The following is a 26473-nucleotide window of genomic DNA, read 5'->3' on the forward strand; positions in this document are numbered from 1 at the left end:
TACAATGTGTGGTGATCAGATCAGGGTAATTAGCTTATCCTTTATCTCAAACATTTATCCTTTTGTTGGGAACACCCTCTCTTCTAGCTATCTGAAACTATATAATATATTATTGCTAACTATAGCCATCCGACAGTGCGTTAAAACAGGGGTACTTATTCCTATTACCTGGCTGTAATTTTGTGTCTTTTTTTTTTTTTTTTTTTTTTTTTGAGTCTTGCTCTGTCACCCAGGCTGGAGTGCAATGGTGTGATCTTGGCTCACTGCAACCTCTGCCTCTGAGGTTCAAGCGATTCTCCTGCCTCAACCTCCCGAGTAGTTGGGGCTGCAGGCACGCACCACCACGCCCGGGTCATTTTTGTATTTTTAGTAGAAACAGGGTTTCACCATGCTGGCCAAGCTGGTCTTGTACTCCTGACCTCAAGTGATCCACCCACCTCAGCCTCCCAAGGTGCTGGGATTACAGGTGTGAGCCACCGTGCCTGGCAATTTTGTGTCTTTTGACAAGACAGTGTTACTTATATGCTTATGTGGTTCAATTTGAAGTCAAGTGAATCATCTGGAGTGACTCTCATTCTTTAAATTTACTTAACAAAAATATCTGCGTGTACTTTATGTTTTGAAGAAGAATAAGAGAAAACTAAGGTACTGACTTGGATAGCAGAAGAGGATAAATATATACAATGCAGAAGGCTTGTGCCTATGTCCCTGTGTACTAAATTGAATTTGGGGTATGAGTCTGTGGTACGGATGTGGTATGGATGTGTAGTGAAATTCGGCCCTTCATGGTAAACATTCATGTAGAAACCCTCTTCTGTGCCTTTGCTTGTTCTTGTTTGTGGCTGCATCTGCATCACATGTGATGATGCTTTGAACTCAGGGACTGCAGTTGTGCCTTGTTTTTTATTCCCATTTCACCCTGGCTTCCTCCATTACAAAAAAGAGACGTATGTCCTGCCAGCAGGTGTAAGGGGGCCCGCACTGATGTCTTTCTGTTCTTTACTGTTCAGCAATATGATAGAAACATTAGTAACACATCTAAATATAAAGAGAGAGGCAGGAAGATAAACAGTTTCAAAAAACTATTTAAAAATAGTTAATCAACATGATTCCATGTCAGCCCTGTGGCATGCACCATGAGATCTCTGTGGGGCTGGGCTCTTCAGTGTCCTAATAATCCTCAAGAGGTTTTATTTAAGTGTGGGAAAAATGAGATGGAAAGAGAAACAGCAAAACAGCCACATTACTCCTAAAGTGTGACCTCGTTCTGGACCCTGTTTAATTCAATTGTGTACTACTCTTACGCTTTCCTATTCGTGAAGTAGCTTTAATTCTTAGAATGAATGCATACTTGATTTCTGGGATGAAACGTATTTACATGTGTTTGAATTGTTGATGGGAAGAATCCACCTCCCACCTTTGGATGTCAGCCACTTAGGGGCTTTTCTGGAAAAGAGTGTCCTATTAGGAATGGATGAAGGTACTGGAGGGTTTATCTCACTAAGTGTGTCACAAGGAAAAGACACCATTTAGCCTATTGAACATATGAAATCCTTGCTTTCTAGCTATGGAGTGCTGCTGTGGGAACTGCTCACGGGAGAAGTCCCCTATCGGGGCATTGATGGCCTCGCCGTGGCTTATGGGGTAGCAGTCAATAAACTCACTTTGCCCATTCCATCCACCTGCCCTGAGCCGTTTGCCAAGCTCATGAAAGGTATTTTGTGTGTGTGTGTGTGTGTGTGTGTGTGTGTGTGTGTGTGTGTCTTTGTGGGGGCAAGAATTTGTCATTAGAATATCATTTTTTAAAAAACAAAAAAAGGAATTTCTGTGACTCTAATTTTCAAGTACTTTTAAGTAACCCTAGTATTTTAAGAATTAGAAACCTAGCCTTTGATCTGCAATGTCTGGTAAAGTTTTGATGAACTAAGTAGCTTACATACAATCCAGTTTTATCAGTGACTTATTTATGTATTAAACTCAACTGAAAAGTAGTAACATTTTCACTAGGTGTATGAGTAGAGTTCAAATACAGTATTGAATTGGCTCCAAATTTGCTATTTTAAATGTGAATTAGTGATCAGTAATGCCTTATGGTCTTAACAGGCGTGATTTTGCCACGATCATGTCTGTTTGATCCTTATCTTTCAAAATTGTTAACTATTTTTGTAAGCTGCAAGTTGCCTTCTTTCATTGTTAGGCTATTTTTTTTTTTTTTAGAACTTCTCATGTGGATATAACATTTTAGAGGCTTTGTTTGAGTTACATGACTCCATATCAGTAAATCGTCTGGTTATGGTGGCTTAACCCCCTGAAACATGGTATCCATAGTAAAGCATGGGAAGCACACATCCATTTATTAAATGCGGTATAATATAGACAGCAACAGCCTTCTCTAACAGTCATTATTATGCATGCCTGTGACATGGACACTGTGTAAAATAAACTATTCAAACTATTACCAATGGATTCTTAAAATCTTTAGGAGCAGACACTATAAATGGAAGCTTCCAGTTTGGAATGACAAATGTTAAGTTGAAATACACTTCAGCGTAAAACATTTCTTAGCAAATCTAATGTCTTGGGGATAATCTGAACTGTGTTGAGAGATGGAACTAATATGATTCTTGTTTATTTTAGAATGCTGGGAACAAGACCCTCATATTCGTCCATCGTTTGCCTTAATTCTTGAACAGTTGACTGCTATTGAAGGGGCAGTGATGACTGAGATGCCTCAAGAATCTTTTCATTCCATGCAAGATGACTGGAAACTAGAAATTCAACAAATGTTTGATGAGTTGAGAACAAAGGAAAAGGTGAGAGAAATTCTTAAATAGCATAATGTACTCAAATTTATGAAAATTATGGAAAATATGAGGCAAGAACCACTGTTAGCATTATTTGAAAATATTTTTAGATATCAATATTTGTTGATTCTCACCTTCTTTCAGGTTAAAAATAAGACAAAAACAAAACAGAAGTGTAGTCAATATGTATAATTGGGGAAAATACCCTTTTATTAGAGGAATTTTCAAAGTAAAAAAGAGAGAGAACGAATAGCATAATAGACACTTTGTATGCATTAATCAGCTTCTTTATTGTCATTATTTTATCATTTTATTTGTCTCCCTTCCCCATTATCTCTTGGCATGCTGGCATAGAAATTAATACAAAGTATGTCATAGGCATTCCCCGAAATACAGAATGTTTTTTTAAAAATGCGATTTAAGAACGTGTCTGTGGGAGATTGTTTTGAGTTTCAGTGTTATGCCATTTTTCTTACTACATGCTGGGACAGTGCCAGAGTCCTAGAACTCAGAGATGGATGTGGCGTTTGTACCCTTGAATGATCCTTTGAATACCAGGCTAGTGATTTGGACCTTGTTGACAAGTTTTTAAAAGGGGCTCCATATAATCTCTTGAAGCCAGACATTGAAGCAGAAGCTCCCTGGACTCCCCCTGTGCCTTCCCTCTTTCTTTCCCTTATTTGTGATAATGGGATCACTGTTCTCCCGGGTACCCAGTCTCAAGGATCTTTTTGCAATGTTCCTGTGGTCTTCTGTGTGACAAAGACCATCAGTGGCAATTTTCTGCCCTAATCCCTGCCAGCCTCAGTCATCACCAGCATGGCTGCTGGAGCATCCTTACTGGTCCCTCTCTGTCCAGCCTTGCTTCTGTCATCTGTCCCTTTCTCCTTCTAAAATGCAAATCTGATCAGCCTTGCTTCCATTGCCCACTTTTTTGCCACGTTCACTCCCCTTCTCCTTACATATTTTGCCTTACACTTCCACTGCCTCTGTCCCCAGCCATACTGAATTTCTCCCAGTCCCCATGATGTCATGCTCCTGACCTGTAACCTTGGCACATGTTCTTTCCTCTGCTGAAGATCCTGTTTCCTCCCTAGCTTCTGTGCCCACTTCATGAATGGTGGCCCCTCCATTCTCAGTCTCTGATAGCTCCCTCCCCTACTCTACTCCACCGGGTAAACTGTGGGTGATCAGAGTGTCTTGTGCTTCCCTTATCATGGCATAAGTCATACTGTATTAATACTTGCTGACGTAATTGTTCTTGATCTGTCCTTTCTGCTAGATAATAAGTTCGTGAACTATGCTTTTCCATTCTTGTTCATTTACATACACAGCATTGCACATGGGACTCAGCACGTGGCAGGCATTAATGAACCTAAGTATGGTTTGTTAATATATGCCTGATGTCTATTTTAATAAGATAGTGGCCATAATCATTATTATTACTGTTTTAATGAGCAATTATTATTATTATTGTTGAAAGTGAGCAATGAATTTTTTTTTTCTTTTTGAGACTGAGTCTCGCTCTGTCGCCCAGGCTGGAGTGCAGTGGCACAATCTCGGCTCACTGCAAGCTCCGCCTCCTGGGTTCACGCCATTCTCCTGCCTCAGCCTCTCCGAGTAGCTGGGACTACAGGCGCCCGCCACCACGCCCGGCTGATTTTTTTGTATTTTTAGTAGAGACGGGGGTTCACTGTGGTCTCGATCTCCTGACCTCGTGATCCGCCCGCCTCGGCCTCCCAAAGTGCTGGGATTACAAGCGTGAGCCACCGCGCCCGGCCTGAAAGTGAGCAATGAATTTTAAAGTATATACATATTATGATTCCTGTTATGAATCTTACGCTGTAATAGAGGCATATGACTCAGCTGTTCCACTTTCGCTCATAGATTCTTCAGAAACTCACACATGTGCCCAAGGAAACATGCTTAAAGTTGTTCACTTAGGCATCATTTGTAATAGTGCAAAGCTTAAAACAACCTGAATATCCATTAACAGGGGAATAGATGCCTAAACTATTGTATTCTTATGCAATGGGAAAATGTATAGTTCAGTAAGTCCTCACTCGATGCTGTGGATGGGTTCTTGGAAACTGTGACTATAAATGAAATGATGTATAATGAAACCAATTTTACTATAGGCTGGTTGATATAAAACAGTTAAGTTCCCACGGCATATTTCTGGTCGCAAACACATCTCCAAACTTTGAAATAAAGACCAAAGCCCTTCTAATATTAAACATTGAAACAAATGTGAGCTATACATAACATTTAAGAAAGACTAATGGCCGAGCGTGGTGGCTCACACCTGTAATCCCAGTGCTTTGGGAGGTCAAGGCAGGTGGATCACCTGAGGTCAGGGGTTTGAGACCAGCTTTCTTCTAACCGACTTCTTCTAAAGTCATTTTTAAAAGTAGACATATAGGTAATTCACTCTGTCCCTTAGATTTTTCAGTATTTGGTTACATTGAAAAATGCACAACAGGTAAATGCAATGTAAGGCCCTGACACCACTAATGAGTACTTAAGGGTTCATCAAGGAGAAGCACCAATCCCATCTGCCCTGTTCTGCTCAAACCCACGGAGTTGCGTCTGACTGTGAGCATCATGTCTTAAGGAGCCTCCCGGCATGGCATGGGAGAGGATCGGGGAGCCTGGGAGTCTAAGAACAGGAAGAACACACAGCACACAAGGGGGTGGGGACCGCTGGGACTGTCCATGCATGGGGAGGACTTTCAAGTAGGGAGAGAAGAAACCAGTTGCATGTTATTCCAGAGTTACACAGTAGGACTTCTGGGTGAATGCTGCAGGAATGGCAATCTGGTCTCCAAGTCAACGACTTGCTAGCCCTTGGAGCTGGCTGGCAGAGAAATAGACTGCTTGCGTGACCGCCTGTTTCCTTCTCCAGGACGAGACTGAATGGGAAGTCTCTATGGGAGTCTGAAAAATATGATAGACCTCCCTCACCCCCCACCAGCCACCACCAACTCTTTATAAAAATATTAAGTCTTTTGCGAATGCCAGAATAACAGCCTAGTGTGGTGGTAAAGACCAGGAACTCTGAGCCAGACAGCCCGGCTTGGCATTCGGGCTCTTGTGCCTGATGGTTTTTGTTTTTTTTTTTAATACTTTAAGTTCTAGGTGTGCCTGATGGTTTTGAGGCCTCTGACTTTGTTACTCTGTACCTCCTCATCGTTGGAGCCATTACTGTAACCCTGTGTCCCTCAGGGCTGGGGCAGGGCTTAAGTGAGTCCTGTATGCAAAGCAGCTGGAGCCCTGCCTCTTAGTAAGTGCTGCATAAGTGTTAGTCTCAGGAAAAAAAAAAAGAAAGTGGTGACCTTTCACAGAAGCTGAGTTTCCCTAGCCCAGGCGTTCTTGGAAAACTGGCTGGAACACCACTGACTGGAATAGGTTTGACACCCTGCAGTTGTTTGAAGCATTACTACCAGTGATATCATTGACATGTTTCTTGGAAACTTTTATGCACTTTGTTGACTTAAAATGATACAGGAAAGACTCTAATTTTTTTTAACACTTCCCCAAATTGTTTTCAGGAATTCTAAAATTAGGTGTTTAATTACAAAAATGAAAAAGATTTTGAAGAGCAGGAGAAGTGTTTGAGAAAGAAATAAAGCTTCAAATCATAGAATCTAAAATTTGGAAATGATGTTCCTCACAATTAGTTACTGGCTGGGTGTGATGGCTTGCAGCTGTAGTCCCAGCACTTTGTTGGGGGCCGAGGGGAGAGGACTGCTTGAGCCTGGTAAGTTGAGGCTGCAGTGAGCTATCACTACACTGCTGCACTCCAGCCTGGGCGACAGAGCAAGACCCTGTCTCAAAAAAAAAATTATTATTGTTGTTATTATCTGGAGACAGAGTCGCACTCTGTTACCCAGGCTGTAGTGCAGTGGTGCGGTCTTGGCTCACTGCAACCTCCACCTCCCAAGTTCAGGTGATTCTCCTGCCTCAGCCTCCCGAGTAGCTGGGATTACAGGCGCCCACCACCACACCCGGCTAATTTTTTTTTGTATTTTTAGTAGAGACGGGGTTTCACCATGTTGGCCAGGCTAGTCTCAAACTCCAGATCTCAGGTGATCCTCCCACATTGGCCTCCCAAAATGCTGGGATTACAGGCATGAGCCACCAGGCCCGGCCTTATTTTAACGTATTTTAATTATTGACAACTATTTATAAAACTGGAAGATATAGGCATTTCCAGTGAGTTCGTAATTATATGTTGTATTAAAATAAAAGCATGCTTCAAGGGTGGATGTCAGCTCTTTCTCTACTTTGCGATTTGTAGTAATTTATTTTTTGGTTGATTTTTGAGCTACCATGTAGTAGTGTCTATTTTTACTTTGTATTTTATTTTTGTGCATTGTTCCTTGAAATACAGCATTTATGGTACCCTGTAAGCCTTTGGATTTACAATTAAAGAATATATAATACTTTTTTTTTGGCTTAGAAGTTTCCAGCTGCATCTTTTTTGATGAAGTAAAAAGCATAGTGTACGTGCCCTATCTCCCTTTCTTGTCCACAGATTGCTTAAGGTAGGAGGCATCAGACTTGGAATTAATGGTGAGTAACTTGGTTGTGGTCTGTATTATTCAGTAAGCCGTAGCCTCCGTAGATACTGGGTCCTCCCTAAACTCCTGGCTCCTCCCTAAACTCCTGGCTCCTTATCTCTGTGTGTCTGTATTTGTGCATTTTGTGCATGCACCTGTCTGTGACCCCCCACACAGAGGCATGCCACCGTTAATGATTAACAGCCACTGCCAGGGATCTGGATTTGCTATTACCAGAGTGGCCTGTGCCAAGCAATTAAACAAATATTACTGCTAGTAATCTCATCAACTGAAAGAATGTTTTTGTGCCTCATACTTTCGAAGTATTCAAAGGGTTCTAATACCCCAGTTTTAAAATTTACTTTTGAATGTGTTAAAATTTATTCAGAAGGAAGATTACTTTTGCTGCTTTCTCTTCAATCTTATTTTTTTCTCTTCTGAAGTCTTAGGCAAGTGATTTTTTGTTTATTATTCACAAATTTGTTCACAGGGATTCATGATTTAGCTTGGGACCTGGAATTAAAAATGGTTTTTTATTCAATTACTATCGTAGCAACACACAACCTAATTGGATTTGCTATTCTGATCACTTTCTCATGCCATCTCATTTAACAATAGCTAATTGGATTGATATCAACATCACTGAAAAGTAATAACAAAAAGTTTTAATGAGTTAGAAATTGAAAGGTGACTGGAAATTATCCTCTGCCTCCAAATACACTATAGTAAAATGTCCAGTTTGGACAAACTAGTTGAACAATAGTCACTAGTTAAAAAATGGATTACAGATTTTTTAACATGTAACATTTTCCCCTTTTTTTCAAGTAGTAAATAATAATTTATATATGACACAGTGCAATGAAGAAACACCCACCTGGTCTACAAATAAAAACAAACTGGTACGTATTAGCTGAAGTGATTTAAACACCATTTGGTCTAAAATAAATCATTTCTCCTGCAGTTTTGCTTGTGAAATTTGTTAAAAAAAATAAATTTAAAGAAAGTTTCAAAACTGAATTTCAGTCCACTTTGGTAGAATTACCCCAAATCCATAATCAGTTTGATCTGAATAAATATATTTCTTTATTATTAGCACTCCCTAGTCTCTTCATGATATTGTCCCACTTATTTGTGGGAGGATGGTCTTGCATGTTTATTTTCTTTACGATAATTGTACTGATAGGCTCAGATTACTCTTTGAGTCCATCTGTAAAAAGTCCAAGTATTAGTGGATTTGAATGGCATTCTAGTCCCTTGGTTTGGGTCTAGTTTCTTCCAGGAGCCCCAATCTTACTGTGTTTTTTCATGGATCAGCATTGTTGAGGTGGGCCTATTTAAAGTGTGGCCTGTTTATATAAAGTAGGAAATGTTTGCACAGTACTCATAGCTCTCAAAGCTCACAGCCCAAAGCTCCACCTGAGGAGGTATCTGCAGTTTCTAACAAAGATTGTGGTATTAGGGTATTCTAAGATTAAATTTGTCTGGAGCAGTGTAAATAAAAGCTTGCAGATGCGTTGACTTTTATGTGAGTGCTTGATTTCTTAGCAAAGTAATTTAGAATAGAAAGCGGTTCAGCAAAGAATATTTATGTCACTACAAAGAATATTTATGTCACTGGTAAAGAACAGAACACTTTATAGAAATGAAATAAAAATGGGGATATAATTTTAAAACTTTGTAGAGTCCTCAGTTTTACTGTTTCATACTTTTTCCTAATAGGAATAAAAGTATTTTTAATTCTTAGATTTTCTCTTTCTCCGAAGTTCAGTACTTCAAAAACCAAAACCAAGAGGAGGTCTAACTTTAATCAGTATCATAAGAGAGGAACTTTTATTAGCTAACTCTTGAGCTCTGTTATAAAGTGATAATTTCCACGTATCAGTGGGATCTGAAAAGTTCTTTGTATACAGAATATATTTTCCTTTGGCTTGCAGTTTTAGAGGTGGCTTCATTTTCATTTCCAGCAGGCCTTCAACAGACTCCTAACACCTTAGCTTGATTTTCTTTCTCCCTTGCTCTCTCCACCAAGATGTTTTATTCCTTAAGCAAAGTTGTAAATACCCTAAAGAAATTCCAAGTCGTCTGAACTGCAGTCTTGTGTAACTAAAATAATTGTGCTTTAGTTAATTGAGCTTGAACGTTTGGCTTTATTTTGAAATGGGTCATTCACATCTGCCCTTTGTTGCCCTGTGTTAATGCATATTTTATGTGTCAGGTGAGAGACGAAGAGGGAGAAATGTTAAAAACCGAGTGCAGAAAATTTATGATGCCTCTTTTAGGATCATAAAACTAACAGAGGAGATTGGCGTTTGTGCAGAGGCCTGGGCTTTCATCTAAGTGAATAATCCGCTGAAAAGGTTTGGGCCCGGATTGTCCTGACTGCAAAGATCTTCGTCCCATGAGGACCTGAGTGACCAGGGCTTAAGCAGAGGAAGAGGGAATTTCAGCTTCTCTTTGTGCACAGGAGGAGCCCGTGGCCAAGGGGTCGCCAGTGTAGTGTCGTGGACGGAATTCCATTCTTCCTGCTGGGAATGATTCCGGTGGGTGTGAATCTTTGTCGCAGGAGCTGCGATCCCGGGAAGAGGAGCTGACTCGGGCAGCTCTGCAGCAGAAGTCTCAGGAGGAGCTGCTAAAGCGGCGGGAGCAGCAGCTGGCAGAGCGCGAGATCGACGTGCTGGAGCGGGAACTTAACATTCTGATATTCCAGCTAAACCAGGAGAAGCCCAAGGTAAAGAAGAGGAAGGGGAAGTTTAAGAGAAGTCGTTTAAAGTTCAAAGATGGACATCGAATCAGTTTACCTTCAGGTATGATCTTGTTTTCATGTTTTTGAAAGATTTTTCTGCGTCCTCCTTTTAATCAGTTTTCTTTGTTCATCAGAACCAAGAAGGAGATGGGGAAGTAACTTTGTAAAACAGTGAATGAATGAGTATCTTCAGTTGCAGGCTTAGATTCATGGTTCTACTGTAATGGCCTAATGAGATTCCATGTAGGAAACAGCATTAGGAGCACATCGTAGTCACAGCACACGAGGATCTAACTCTCAGCGTACTTTCATATTGATGGATTAACTTATTGACTCCTTTTGAAATTGAAGCAGAACCATGTTTTAGCTGAGCGTACTGAACCAACATCATGTGGCATTGTGAAGATCCAAAACAACAAAACTGTTAATATTTAATCATTAAGTTCGTTGCTTCCACAAGGATCTATGATGTCATCTGGTATCTGGGACACTGATATTGTTGTCAGCACTTTCAGCAAAATATATCAAGTACCCTGAGGTACTTTCCCATGAAGGTTTAAAATCCTTCAGGCACAAAAATCACCCAGTAAATCTAGGGAAGCTTTTTAAAACATCGTGATAACAACATACAAGGATTACTAAATCACTTTAGTAATGTGTTAGGAGAAACTAAAGGAAAAGAAAATATGTCAATCAATCAATACATATAGATATTATTGACTGATAATCAAAATATATTAGTCAATATAGCAGACATATCTTGATTCACTAAATTAAGTTCTTTAATATTATAGATTCTACTTGTTGTAAGGAAAAAACAAATACCTCCACAGTATTTTGTGATTCTTTCTAGTACCAGAGCAAGATGATGACAGAGCAATGCAGACTTTGCTTTTACAGAATCCGTACGAAATATCTCTGTGTCTATGTCTACACCTGCCTATGGGTATGTGTATTATATATTAGAGTGCTCAGACGGATTCTAGTGTTTTCCTAAGATGTTTGTTAATGGCATGGTAATTTGATTTAAAGTGCAACAGTGACAGTTTTGTTTTATGTTGAGTGTGTATAAATTGTCTTATAAAATATGTATTATGAAACACTAGAAAGCCTGCAGCATCCTGTGACTAATTTAGGTTATTGCAGATGTCCTCAGTTGATCAGAAAATTGCTAGTATGATGTCTGGGTGCAGTGGCTCATGCCTGTAATCCGGCACTTTGGTAGGCTGAGGTGGGTGGATCTCCTGAGGTCAGGAATTCAAGACTACCCTGGCCAACATGGTGAAACCCCCTCTGTCTCTACGAAAAATACAAAAAGTAGCCAGGCATGGTGGCAGGTGCCTGTAATCCCAGCTGCTCGGGAGGCTGAGGCAAGAGAATCACTTGAACCTGGGAGATGGAGGTTGCAGTGACCCAAGATCACACCATTGCACTCCAGCCTGGGTGACAAGGGCGAAACTCTGTCTCAAAAAAGAGAGAAAGAAGGCTGGGCATGGTGGCTCACGCCTGTGATCCTAGCACTTTGGGAGGCTGAAGTGGACGGGTTGCCTGAGATCTGGAGTTTGAGACCAGACTGGGCAACATGGTGAAACCTTGTCTCTACTAAAATACAAAAAAAAGAAAAAAGAAAAAAAAATTAGCTGAGCATGGGGGTGGGTGCCTGTAATCTCAGCTACTTGGGAGGCTGAGGCAAAGGAATCTCTTGAACCCGGGAGCTAGAAGTTGCAGTGAACCAAAATTGTGCCATTGCACTCCAGCCTGGGCAACAGAGCAAGACTCTGTCTCAAAAAAAAAAAAAGAGAGAAAAAAAAAGAAAGGAAAGTGCTAGTATGAGGTGGTCATCATGAGAATCCAATATATGTTATTGATTATTTGGTTTGATGGGGTGAGAATAGACTGTGGATCTTTATCACTTTTACCTTCAACCTCTCTGGGGTTGGGGGTCGGGGTAAGGTCCTTTTCCAGGCTCTCTTCTGATGTTTTCTCTTAGCTGGAGTGTTGCTTGCAGGGTCACTGACTGGTCTGTCTTACATGTCAGTCAGCCATAGAGAATAGACTATGATGAGGCTTCTGCCTTCACACATAGATGAAAGAAAAATCTAGAGGTGCGCTAGATGTGAGTTTTCTTCTCCATTTTTCAGTTACGTCAGTTTTCTTCTAGCTGTGATTTGATTATGTTATCCAAATTAATATTTATTGTTTCTCTTGGGAAACTTTGGGGAAGATGGAAAGGATTAAGAATCTGATGGAAAGGGAAGTAAATTTGGAAGAAAAAATGAAAATCGTTCCAATGATTCTTTGCTCTTCAGTGGTAAAATGATTAAATCAAAATCTTAGCATTCCTGAGGTCAGATTTTCACTCTTGCTTTTCTTCTCAAATATTCCTTAGCTAATACTCTGAGTTTATTCAAAGAAGACTGAGTATTGACTATTTTTACCAGAGTTTTTTTAAAATTCCCGGATGGTATTATACAGCTTTTCTTTTTCTGAGAAGACGGGAAATTTTAGTTACACATTTATTTACTTTTTGGCAGTTAATGAAAGATTCCAGTTAAAACATAACCAAGAAATCTACTGCTATAATCCTGACCCATCACCAAGGAATGAAATTTAGTTTCTGGAATTTTTAGCATGACAGTTACCTCTTCTGCCCACAAGATGGCACTACATTATCATCTTAATATTAATAATACTGGTACCAATATGGAAATTTTGATTAGAATGCTCCATGCACACATATTTACTTGTACAATATCCTAGAATGGGACAGACATCCAAAAAGGGAAATGATAACTATAAAAATAATTATTTTTTTCTTGAAGAATTCCGCTTAGTATAGAAGAGAAAGCAAGCATGTGTAACTTAAAATCAAGGGAGTTAGTTGCATTCAATATTATCTGCTAGAAAATTCTTTAAGTTAGTATTGTTTAATAGGGGAAACAATTCAGGACATGGGCCTAGGCAAAAATTTTATGACTAAGACTTCAAAAGCTCAGGCAACAAAAAACAAAAATAGACAATTGGGACTATATTAAACCAAAAAGCTTCTGCACAGCAAAGGAAACAATCAACAGAGTGAAGAGACAACCTGTAGAATGGGAGAAGACATTAGCAAACTATTCATCTGACAGGGGACTAGTGCAGAATATACAAAGAACTTGAATAACTCAACAGCAAAAACACAAATAATTTGATTTAAAATTGGGCAAAGGGACTGAATAGACATTTCTCAAACGAAGACATAAAAATGGCCAGCAAGCATTTGAAAAAATGCTTAGTATCACTCATCCTCAGGGAAATGCTAGTGAAAATCACAGTGAGCTATCTCACCTTAGTTAGAATGGCTGTTATCAAAGAGACGAAAAATAGTAAATGTTGGTGAGGATGTGGAGAAAAGGGAACTCTTACACACATTCTCTTGTGATTTTGTCTTTGCGAATTATTGCTGATCATTTTAAATCTTATGGCTATTTATAGCTAGTGGAAGTGTAAGTTAGTACAGCCATTGTGGAAAACAGTACAGAGGTCTCTCAAAAAAAAAAAAAAAAACTAAAAATAGAACTACTGTATGATCCAGGAATTCCACTACCAAGTATTTACTCAAAGGAAAGGAAATCTGTATATCAAAGGGATGTCTGCAATCCGATGTTTATGGCAACACTATTCACGATGGCGAAGATGAGGAATCAACCTAAGTGTCCATCAATGGATGAATGAATTAAGAAAATGTGGTGTGTTTACCTGATGGAACACTATTCAGCCATAAAGAAGAATAAAATTCTATCTTTTGTGGCAACATGGATGAGCCTGGAGGACATTATGTTAAGTGAAGTAAGTCAGGTACAAGAAAATGGATACTGCATGTTCTCACATATATGTGGGAGCGAAAAAAAATGGAGCCCGTGGAAATAGAGAGTAGAATTGTGGTTATTGGGGTGGGAAGGGCTTGAGGGGAGGGGAGGTTGCGGAGAGGTTAGTTAATGGATACTAAATTACAGCTAGGTAGGAGGAATGAGTTCTAGTATTCTGCAATACTGTAGGGTGAATATGGTTAACTATAATTTATTGTATATTTTCAAAAAGCCAGAAGAGAGGATATTGAATGTTCACAACACAAAGAAATGATCAATACCCAGAGTAATACGTATGCTAATTACTCGGACTCGATCATTATATATTGTAAACAAGTACCAAAGTATCATTCTGTACCCCATAAATATGTATAACTTTTATGGGTCAACAAAAAGACGAAGAGAAACAAATTCTAATACTGTTAAATGGCACACTGCTCAGGGAGAAACATCTGATAAGTGGTAGATGGAACAGCGATGCTGCCCTTTCGTGGAGTTACCAACTTTTTGAACCCCTTTTGCAGGACTTTTCCCTATGCATAATAAGCTTAGAGAATTTCTCCGAAACATATTCAAGACTCCTCCAAGCTGACCTTTAATATTTGTGCCTACAGATGTTTCAAAAATTTGGTATTAAATATGAATCATTACATTCTCTTGTAATTTGTCCTCGAGAATTACTGCTGATCATTTTTAATCTTGTGGGTATTTATAGCTATGGTGACTTAGTGATGGAAATCTCAAACGTGATTTTTTTTCCTCCTGGAATTTCTTCATGGCTGGCTACCAAATAAGGAGGACTAATGCTTAAAAAGTAAGACAGTACTAATCTAGGATAATAATTTTAAAACAATACTTTGTGATGATGTAGTATTTTTCTTGGAATTTGCAAGAGAAAAAAGCATGGTCCCAGTGCATCTTTTCTTTTGTGAGTACTCTATATTGATTGCTCCTTCCGTTGAAGTTTACTTTTAACTGAAGTTGTGTTTTTTGGACGTGTTAATACAAGACAAAAGCTTTAAAGCCTCCAAAAGTTGATATGTCGCTAAAGCAGTGGCATTCTACCTTTGGCTGCTTCAGAAGTGTCCAAAGCCTGCAAAAACCATCTACCTCACAGGTATGCGAGTGAGTAGAAGGGTGGATGGGAGAGAGCATATAACCTCACCTGGATTCTTTAGAGAATACATTGCTTTTCATCTGCAAATGGAAGCCTCCCACTGAGGCAATTAGCTTCGTTAGTGAAATGTTCATATTGCCAGCAAAAATACTAGGATAGGTTTTACTCAAGCCTGTGATTGAACTATAGCTGCTGTGACCAGGCATCTTGAGAACCATTATTCTAGTGAGTACAAAGAAACTCCGAGCACAGGCCACGGGCATTTTAACAATTCAGCTTTAGTTTTCCTAAATGTTTAGCTGGCACAGACTCAACCTTTCCCTGCTTCAAAGGGACAAGGATATTTACGATAAAGAATGTGGGCTGGGCGTGGTGGCTCACACCTGTAATCCCAGCACTTTGGGAGGCCAAGGCAGGCAGATCACTTGAGGTCAGGAGTTCGAGACCAGCCTGGCTAACATGGAGAAACCCCATCTCTATTAAAAGTACAAATATTAGACGGGCGTGGTGGTGGGCGCCTGTAATCCCAGCTACTCAGGAGGCTGAAGCAGGAGAATTGTTTGAACTCAAGAGGCAAGGTTGCAGTGAGCTGAGATCTCGCCACTGCACTCCAGCCTGGGCGATAAGAGCAAGACTCCGTCTCCAAAAAAAAAAAAAAAAAAGAAAGAATGTTTTCTTTCTGTTTACAACATAAAGTGTGCTTTTTAAGTGGAAGTATTTAGGTGTTTTTGGAAGCTTGGAAGCACTCTGAATCTTAGGTGTTGTTAAAATGCAGCCTTGTATCTTTGCTGCTCTCACCCATGGCTTTCCACGTGTTCCATGTTGGTTTCCTGATCTGTGCTTAGTATTTATTGTCCCATCATTTGTTCCGAATAACTTGTCAATCAGATCCTGTGGGTTGGTTCTTGGCTTTCTTCTGCTATTGACAGGAGGGCTCCTCTTGCTGTAAAAGTTCTCAGAGCATTTGTTTCTATCGTGTTATAGCAATCGGGTGGCCAGCTGAACATTTACAAATGACTTTAGTCTAAACTGTTTCCTTTCTATGGTTAAGAATTTTTTTTCTTTGACCACCTCTTTCCTCCAACTACCATCACCTAGTCTAGTCAATCTTTTACCTCAACTGCTCTGCCCTGGTCAAGTCTTTCGAAAGGAATGACTTGGGGCCAGGTGCAGTGACTCACGCCTGTCATCCCAAGCATTTTGGGAGGCCAAGGCAGGTGGATTGCTTGAGCCCAGGAGTTCAAGACCAGCCTCGGCAACATGGTGAAACCCCATTTCTACAAAAATATACAAAAATTAGCTGGGCATGGTGGTGCCTGCCTGTAGTACCAGCTACTCAGTAGGCTGACCCAGGAAAATTGCTTGAGCCAGGGGAGGTCAAGGCTGCAGTGGACTGAGATTGCACCACTGCGCTCCAGCCTGGACATCAGAGTGAAATCTTGTCTTAAAAAAAAAAGTATGACTCATCAGATGGAGGAGCCTCCCATTTGGTCTTTCCTTTCGGTTTGGTTTGTCTTCCAAATCTCCTCCAGCCTGCTGTGTATTCCTCAGCAACTCACTTCAAGCACCAGCCTGATCCTGTACATGAACCCTGCATAACTTTCTCCATCAACAAACACCTGAGGATCTGCTGTGTCCCCAATAGTAGGGGTGACGATAAAATATTTATGCAGTCTCTGCACTGGTGTTTCCCACAGAGAAAGTATTCATTCAGCAAAGTTTTCTGAGTACCTGTAATGTGCAAGGCACTGTGCCAGTCTGAAGTCATGGAGACTGTCATGGTCTCTGCCCATAGAGCTCTTACCTTACATTGAGGGAGGGGGCAGAACTTAAGCTAATAATTCAATACTTATTTGCTTTCTATAATCATTAGCTACTGTGAGGGAAACGTCACATGACAGTGATTAGTGCAGAGATGTAACCTGGTCTAAGGTGATCATAGAAGGCTTCCTAACGGAGTTCAAAACCAGCCTGGGCAACATGGTGAAACCCTGTCTCTAGCAAAATACAAAAAAAAAAAAAAAATTAGCCAGGTGTGGTGGTGTGTGCCTGTAATCTCAGCTACTCAGGAGGCTGAGGCAGGAGGATTGCTTGAACCCGGGAGGTGGAAGTTGCAGCGCGCCGAGATCGCGCCATTGCACTCCAGCCTGAGCGACAGAGCAAGACTCCATCTCCAAAAAAAGAAGTAACATTTAAATTGAGACTTGATACAGGAATTTACCAAATACAGAAGATGAAGAAAGAGAATAGGCTGAGAGCACATGCGGAGGAAACTTGGTTTCTTCCAGGAATTGAAGAAAGTTCAGTGTGGTTTGAACGGGGCTCAGCACACTGACCTATGGGCCCAATCCTGCCTCTACCTGCTTTGTACAGCCAAGATCTCAGAATGGTTTTTACACTTTTAAATGCTTGAAAAAAATCAAAGAGGAAGAAGAATACTTCGTTGTACCTGACATGATGTGAAACCGATATGAAATTTCAATATCCATAAAGATGGTTATACTGGGACACATTCATCTTTGTGTTGACTGTGGCTGCTTTCTGTCACAGCAATGGAGTCAGGCAGTTGTTACAGAGACTGGGCGGCTCGCAGAGCCTAAAATGGGGCATTTTGCAGAAGTGTGCTGACCCCTCCTCTAGGCCATGACAAGTGAGAGGAGAATAGGGCAAGATGAGGCTGGAGCAGAAAGAAGACCTCAGACTCAGGTTTGCAGGGACTTACAAAATGTGTTACAATTTTAATCCGTAACTTAAGAATCATGAGAGGCCTTTGAAGGATTTTAAGCAGGGGAATGACATGTCAGTCAGGCATATTAAAAATGCATCTGGCTGCTGTGAAGTAGACTTGGGGGGCCAAACGTGGATGCAGGAAGATGGACACAAGGCATTTTAGCAGGCTAGGCATGACACGGTGATGGCCGTGCAGATGGAGAGAACAAAAGGAAAAAAAAAACATTTATTGAGCATTTATTATGTCCCGACCCCTGTGGTAAGTACTTTTTATACTTCTTTGCACTGAATTTTTCATAGCAGCCCTGCAAAACAGGAATAATTGGTTCTTTTACATTTTTGTCAGTAAAGATACTGAGACTTCAAGACCTTGAGTTACTTTCTCAAAATTCATATGGCTGTGGTAGAAATGGGATCCAAGTTTGCTAACTCCATAACCTGGAATATACATTTCTCTACTACAAGAAAAACATATAGCACAGAATTTACCTGATATTTTGTGCTTGGTGGATATGTAGGGTAACGGAAAAGACAATATTAAGAAAAGTATTCAGATTTCTAGTATGAATAATTGGATAGCTGTCTTTGCCTACCAACTTCCAAATCCTCTTCATCTCAAATAGCAGTTCATTCATTAAAGTTCTTTAAAGTATAACTTCCAAAAAGGTAAGTTATAGGTCTCTTGCAAATATGAAATGAACATATGTCAAAGATTTTTATTAAACTCATTAATCATCGAGGAACCAGGTAAAACCTCAAATGAGAATTCGAGGAGTGAGATATTTATGGGCAAATTAATAGAGGAATGCAGGATTAGATTGCTGGGTTAAACGCAAACCTGGTTGATGTCTAATATGGCAGTAAACCATTTGGGATTGTCTTTTTCTCCAGACAGAAGTTATTTGCATCATCACCAGACAAAATCTACAAGTTAACCTCTGCTCTTACCTAGTTATAAAAATAACTCAGTCAATAGAAAAGCAGTCAATCAAAGGTTAAGCTCAGCTCTGCACTGAAAGAATATCCAGTAATGTCTTTTACCTCCTTCCAAGTTGTTAATGATTTTCCTGATAGTTTATAAAGTTTTCCCAGACACACCCCTCCTTCCTCTGGTAATATTGCTTTCTCTTCCATATGAACCTATAGATCTTGGTATATCACTACCATATTACAGTTAGATAATAAGAGCCAGCATTTGTAGAATGCCTAGAGTACAAAATGCTTTTAATTTACATTTTCTGTTTTATTCACCACCACAACAACCATGGGAAATATTGTTGTTCACTTTAGCAGGTGAAGAAACAGGCTCAGAGCAGTTCCTTACTGGTTTGAGGTCCATAGCGTGTTATGTTATGAGAACCAGGACTCATTTAAATCCAGGGCCATTTCAATTTAATTTTATTTATTTATTTGTGTATTTATTTGAGACAGAGTCTCGCTCTGTTGCCCAGGCTGGAGTGCAGTGGCGCAATCTCAGCGCACTGTACCCTCCACCTCCCAGGTTCAAGTGATTCTCCTGTCTCAGCCTTCCGAGTAGCTGGGATTACAGATGTGTGCCACCACACTGGCTAATTTTTCTGTTTTTAGTAGAGATGGAGTTTTGCCATGTTGGCCAGGCTGGTCTCGAACTCCTAGCCTCAAGTGATCTGCCCACCTCAGCCTCCCAAAGTATTGGGATTTCAGGCATGAGCCACTGTGCTCTGCCTTAATTTTAACTATCTCAGACTGAATGCAGATAACTCTTTTTTCCCAGGTTATAAATTCTTCAGTGATTCGTGGCTTTCATATTTTCCTGTGTGTGTGTGTGTGTGTGTGTGTGTGTGTGTGTGTGTGTGTGTGACTATATCCAACATATAAGCTCTGAATCATTATTCGTGTGACTATGTCCAACATATAAGCTCTGGATCATTATTTATTGACTTGAAACCCGGGAAATAAGAAACCAAAATAAGAAATCGATTCTGCAATATACTTTGCAGTTAGGGTCTGACCATTTTTGTTTTTATTGCTGTGTGCCAAAGACATGGCTATGAAGATAACGGAAAGCCATGAAATATCAGTTCTCCCTTTTTGCCTCCAACAGATTTCCAGCACAAGATAACCGTGCAGGCCTCTCCCAACTTGGACAAACGGCGGAGCCTGAACAGCAGCAGTTCCAGTCCCCCGAGCAGCCCCACAATGATGCCCCGACTCCGAGCTATACAGTGTGAGCTTTCTGCACTGCCACGGGGGCTCCTGTGTTGATTTCTCCCCTTTAACTTGACTTGGATTCAAATTGAGCAGATGTGTTTTCATAGCAGGTGGTAAATGAGCGTGGGACAGTTCGTAGGTGCCACAACTATTTGAGAAACAAAACTTGAGCATAGGTTCCTTAGTCTAATTTTCTTCTACTCACAACAAATGAGTTTTAGATGCTATGCCGTTGGTGATGTGATCTGGCCCTGGAGTAGAAAGTGAAACAGCACATCTCGAGACATTTTGTTAAACACTTGCACGCAACGTTAGCATAACCTAATTATATCATCAGCCATTTGTGTCAGGATACTTTGAAAAATGAAATCAGGAATTCAGGATTATTTCTGTTTCTTTCTTTGTTTTGTCAGGGGGAAAAAATTTTTGCTTTTCAGGATTTAACTTTAATTCACTTTAGGTTTGACCAACCTCATACTTAAAAATTCCTTGTAGTTTTTTGGCTTTAGAACAAGCATTCATCCTGGAGGAGACAGTACAGACAGCTGATTTGCCTGGCACTTTGCATTGTGAGAGTTTCAGTTAGGCTATGAATCAGAGGTTAACGGATGAAATAAAATTACTAATTTTTTTCAAAGGTGAGGCCAAATAAACCCCTAAAAGTAGGCTAAGCAAAAGAAGAATGTGATTAATGCGTATGTCTGTAAGTAATGTGGTAATTAGCCTAAGTCTGTGTTAAACCATTCATTTGGATCCTCTCTTTTCTCCACCAAACTTAATTCCCTGCTGTTTACCGATCCTTATTTGGAGAAAAAAAAAATCCAAAAGAAAATTTTGTCTAATGAGGCTTGCATGGAATCTCATTTTTTTTTCCTCTTTTGATAATGAAAACCTCGGCACCAGCAGAGATTTCTTTTGCAAGTTCTCGGACACCAGGATCCTCACAGAGAAACAGGATCTAAATGAGGCTGTAGTTTTAGAGCTTAAAGGACTGTCATTTATTATGACTAATTTGGTTTTCTGAGAATGCATTTTGCATAAAGCCATACCTCAAACCTTGCCTTTGCCTAGGCAAAGGCCTAATTAGCGGAGAGAGAAAGGGCTCCCAGGCTGGTCTCCCAGCTCCTCGAAGGGATGAGCAGATGGGACACCATGCCACCCCTGCTTTTGCCTGGCTGCTCCTCTGCCCTCTTTCCTGTGTCTTCACCTTCTGCTCTGGGGAAAACCACCTCACAGAAGCCAGGAAGTGGTCCTGGGCGGGCCTGGCTGGGCCCAAGATGTGTACCAGTTAAAGCAAATAATTTGGGATTTCAAATGAATTCCAACCCTCCAAAGTTGAAATGCAGCCAGCTTAGGGAGGCGCATCCTTGGCGCTCCTTCTCAGAAGTAACATGGTGGAAAGGTTCTAATCCAGACATTCCACACAGGACCAGCTTTGTGTGTGGCAGCTGTTGGCTCAAGTTCTCCAGCCTGGATGTTGCTCATCTTCATTGTGACCCTGGGTGCTCCAAGGACGCCTCTTGTCTTCATGTCTGTGCACACCCCCATTCAATTCTGACAGCCTCATTGAGTGGACCCTTTTGTGATCCCCAAATGAGGGACAGAGAAGTTACTATTAACCTGACCCAAGTTGGTAGCTACTAAGTGGTGAAGCTGGATTCAGACACATCTTCTGAGTGTAGATTTCACCATCCGTTTCTGGCCTCTTAGTACAGGAAAAGTTCAATCAATGTGGAAACAAAAGAGAAACCAGAGGAGCAAATCAAGAGGGGAAGGAAAGTAGGAAGGGAGGAAGGTGAGGAGACTAAAGCCGAGAGTGTAGATAGCTCTGGGAGTGTAGATCAGTCAGTCATATAGCCGAGATGAACTTGGGTCTAATAACTCCCAGCTGAAAGCTTTTCTGGTTCTGCTGCCCTCACTTAAATGAAAACTGCTGATCTGTTTATCCGTCATTCTACTGTAAAACTCTTTTAATAAAAAGAATGAACAGCTGATTCAAGATCGTTACACATGCACACGTACATTTAGGCATGCATCTGCATTTTTTTTTTGAGATGGAGTCTCACTCTGTTGCACAGGCTGGAGTGGTGCCATCTCGGCTTACTGCAACTTCTGCCTCCCGGGTTCAAGTGATTCTCCTGCCTCAGCCTCCCGAGTAGCTGTGATTACAGGTGCGCACCACCACACCCAGCTAATTTTTATATTTTTAGTAGAGACAGGGTTTCACCACCTTGGCCAGGCTGGTCTTGAACTCCTGACCTCATGATCCACCCGCCTTGGCCTCCTGAAGTGCTGGGATTATAGGCGTGAGCCATCGCACCGGGCCTAAGCACATTTATATGCACAGACATGTGTATATACACACATATATGTATATTTTAAAACTTGGAAAATATTGAAACACATGTAAGTAACCAAACATCATCCACAATGTGTCCAATTTTACAAAGTGATAGAAAGGAGTTAATTTTCCCTGTACGTAGCAATCCTTTCCACTAAATTTAAACACTTCAGTAAGTTTGGTATCTGTGTTTAGTAACTTCTCCTCTGTATATGTATGCGTGTATATACAGGCATCTATAAACACATAATTTTTAATGAAAATGTATTTATTATATGTAATATTAAATATAAACATTATGTATCATCTGTACCTCATTTTTATTATGGTCACAGAGTATTCCATTGTATATCATAATATTTCAAACTGTTTTTATAACATCTAGTATGTTTCAGATATTTTTCCCCTAAGTGTGTAGTAATAACAGCACTTTTCCTCAGTGATTTCCAAATCCTTTTTTTTTTGAAACAGAGTCTCGCACTGTCACCTGGGCTGGAGTGTAGTGGCGCAATCTCGGGTCATTGCAACTTCTGCCGCCTGAGTTCAAGCAATTCTCCTGCCTCAGCCTCCTGAGTAGCTGGGATTACAGGCGCCCACCAGCACGCCCAGCTAATTTTTTTGTATTTTTAGTGGAGACCAGGTTTCACCATGTTGGCCAGGCTGGTCTCGAAGTCCTGACCTTGTGTTTCGCCCACCTCAGCCCCCCAAACTGCTGGGATTACAGGCGTGAGCCACGGAGCCTGGCCCCAAATCACTTTCAAGTACACTTAAATTAGAGGGATAGTGTTTAGCAAAATGTGGATATTAAAAATGAATATACATCATCCTGTGAGGTAGTGAAAAAAGCAAGACATGGAAAACTGTTAAATATTTTCAAGATTTAAAAGGCAACCATAACCAAAGTGTTGTCATGACCGAGCAAAATTGTGATGACCAAAAAATAAAGAAATAAGTAAATTGTGACGACTAATGAAAAATTAGTTGAAATTACAATTTAAAAATACATGATGTTTGTGCCTCTAGGTCAAAACTTTAACTGATTTCGTTAAAAAATTAGAGTACTAAGTTTATTTTAAGTTACATGTTTAGTTTGGTGTTCCCCCCCCCCCCCCCCCCCGCCCGCCAGTTACAATGAAATCCTAATTGTTGCAAAATGCTAAATAAATAGATTAAAAAGTAATCAAATCGTTGCTGCTAATTTACCTCGAATTTGTATCTTTTCTGTTAACTTACTCCATTTTTCTTCATGTTTTTATGATGAGAGAAAGAAACTTACCAGAGATTGGGTGAAATAAATAATTTTCTCATTGTTTTCATGTTTTGAGTAAGGTAGTTTCACAACTGATATGATTCATTTAGCTTTTTTAACAAAGCCAATATTGGTTAATATGATTGTTGTGGTTAATATGGTTAATATTCTCTTTAGTGACTTCAGATGAAAGCAATAAAACTTGGGGAAGGAACACAGTCTTTCGACAAGAAGAATTTGAGGACATAAAAAGGAATTTTAAGAAAAAAGGTTGTACCTGGGGACCAAATTCCATTCAAATGAAAGAAAGAACAGATTGCAAAGAAAGGTGCGTTTGTGGTATCTGGTGGTATTCATTGTGTAATGTGACAGATCCATTCCTGTGTTAATATCACATCAGCCAGACTTTCAAAAAGCAAGTAAATTAATACAGAGATGTATAAATATCAACAATTTTCTAGGATGAATTTATCATGCTAAATTAACTATTATTAAGCAGTGATAATATTTCTGAGATTTTTCCTGTCTCACTTTCAGGTATTATTTGTACTTTGTCAGCCCTTCAAAACTGAGTACAGATGTGTTCTCTTTACTACCTTAAAAATATTGTTGGCCTGTATCCACCGAAACCTAATTGGTGTGTTGTGTGCTTCTATCTTATGAAAAGAAACATTTTTCTCTTGTAGGATAAGACCTCTCTCCGATGGCAACAGTCCTTGGTCAACTATCTTAATAAAAAATCAGAAAACCATGCCCTTGGCTTCATTGTTTGTGGACCAGCCAGGTAAATTTGTTTCAGGAGGTAGGATTTGCTTGAGCTGTCCTTGGCATCTGATTGCGCTGAAGCTTTGCTTTTACAGTCTTATGTGGTCATTAAAGTAGCAGAGGGGAGATTAGCAAGTAATGGCATTTCTTATAGCTTTACTTAAATTCAGGAGTTATTTTCCGTCAAGTCTTTATGGCAGGAAGTAATTAGGCTTCACGTGGTTTTGGGAATTTGTAACTCTTCTTCCTTACCAGAAACATTATTGTCATAATTAATCATGTAAAACCAAATTAATTTAGTATAGGAAATATTAGATGTAAAAATATAGACCCCCCCCTGAAAGTTCTGCCGAGATTAAGGGGTATGACTTCTTGCTATAGTGCCACCTGTTGACATGAAATCCAATGAAGCAGGTTAACTATGAAAAACTCACAAAAACTAGCCAGCGTGGTGGTGCTTGCTTGTAATCCCAGCTACTCAGGAGGCTGAGGCAAGAGAATCACTTGCACCTGGGAGCCAGAGGTGGCAGTGAGCCAAGATTGCACCACTGCATGCCAGCCTGGGCGATACAGTGAATGAGACTCCATCTCTAAATAAATAAATAAATAAGAAAAATGACTGCTTGGAGAGTTTTACATTGGAATTTCTATTTAATTTAAATCATAATGATTTACTTTCGATATTCAATATTTGTATTCAGTATGCAGTATTAAAAGATTGAAGAGATGGAAATCATTGAAAAACATCAAGCATGGTTACTAACACAGAAAATAAAATTGGTCTTTATACTTGACCATTTAGGCAGACTCTTTGGTACTTTGATCAAATTAAAGATGCTTTAGCAAGACACAATGTAAATTTCTTGAATTTGTTATTGGTACTGTGCTCAATTTCACAAGCACCTTTGCACTCACTACCTGGGTTCAGCTTCTCCTTCTGAAGGTTCTCCTTTATGAAGGAAAAGGGAGCTTGGGTCAGCAACGTCAGGGAGTGGAAGGAGTAGGAATGGAGGAAAAAGAGGGTACCCCAAACAAAAGGCACCACAGGGAAGAGCACAGCGTTCTTTGGAGAAAGTTGGCACCCCAAATTGTCTAGATCAGCAGTCCACAACCTTTATGGCACCAGAGACCAATTTCATGGAAGACAGTTTTCCCATGGACCAGTGGGGTAGGGATGGTTTCAGGATGATTCAAGTGCATTACATTGATTGTGCACTTTATTATTATTACATTGTAATTCATAATGAAATAATTCTACAACTCACCATAATGTAGAATCAGTGGGAGCCCTGAACTCGCTTTCCTGCAACTAGATGGTCCCATCTGGGAGTGATGGGAGACAGCAACAGATCATCAGATCCTAGATTCTCGTAAGGAACAACCTAGATCCCTTGTATGTGCAGTTCACAATGGGGTTCATGCTCCTATGAGAATCTAATGCTGCTGCTGAACTGACAGGGGGCGGAGCTCAGGTAGTAATGTGAGCAATGGGCACTAGCTGTAAATGCAAAAGAAGCTTCACGCGCTCCCCTGCTGCTCACTTCCTGCTGTGTAGCCTGGTTCCTAACAGGCCACGGTATCAGTCCATGGCCTGGGGTTCAGGGACCCCTGGTCTAGATCATCAAGCATGTTTAGGTATACTAGGATGTAATGTTGGAAAAAATTAGAGATGTTATTTGGAAATCAGATTAATGAGTTTGTTGTTTAATTATGCACTGTCACATTTGTGATAAGAATGTTAGCTTCCTCTTGAGCGGGTATAATTTGTAACCTTTGGGATTCTATAACCTCTTGGGAGAATCTTCTATTTTAATAGTCCCCAAACTTCAGTAAAGGCTTGCTGAAACACAGACTGCTGGACTCCACTCTTCAGAATTTCTGATTCCATAGTCCGGGGTGGGCCAATAATTTACATTTCTACAAATTCCCAGGGGATACAGATGCTGCCAGTCCAGGCCACACACTTTGAGAACTGCTGAGCTGCTATAGAATAGTTAGTTTATACACAGGAAAGCTATAGATAATGGAGCCTGACGCATGTATTTAGGTGAAGTGAGGAAAAGAGCACATTTGGTGATGTATTTAGTGATTTCGTGCCTATGGTTGTGCATTTTTGTGTTT

The 26473-nt window shown here is 40.2% G+C and overlaps 1 protein-coding gene across 1 annotated transcript in view; it reads left to right on the forward strand.

The window, feature by feature from the left end:
• MAP3K21 (mitogen-activated protein kinase kinase kinase 21) overlaps window positions 1-26473 on the forward strand; it is a 57952-nt gene that overhangs the window by 24817 nt on the left and 6662 nt on the right. Inside the window, exons 3-8 of the mRNA XM_032136694.2 lie at window positions 1566-1714; window positions 2638-2813; window positions 9930-10170; window positions 19891-20013; window positions 23765-23915; window positions 24274-24371. Of these exons, the coding sequence (XP_031992585.1) occupies window positions 1566-1714; window positions 2638-2813; window positions 9930-10170; window positions 19891-20013; window positions 23765-23915; window positions 24274-24371 (938 nt within the window). The remainder of the gene's footprint in view (window positions 1-1565; window positions 1715-2637; window positions 2814-9929; window positions 10171-19890; window positions 20014-23764; window positions 23916-24273; window positions 24372-26473) is intronic.

Source organism: Hylobates moloch, unplaced genomic scaffold, assembly GCF_009828535.3.
Source record: "Hylobates moloch isolate HMO894 unplaced genomic scaffold, HMol_V3 SCAFFOLD_18, whole genome shotgun sequence".
Lineage (NCBI taxonomy): Eukaryota > Metazoa > Chordata > Mammalia > Primates > Hylobatidae > Hylobates > Hylobates moloch.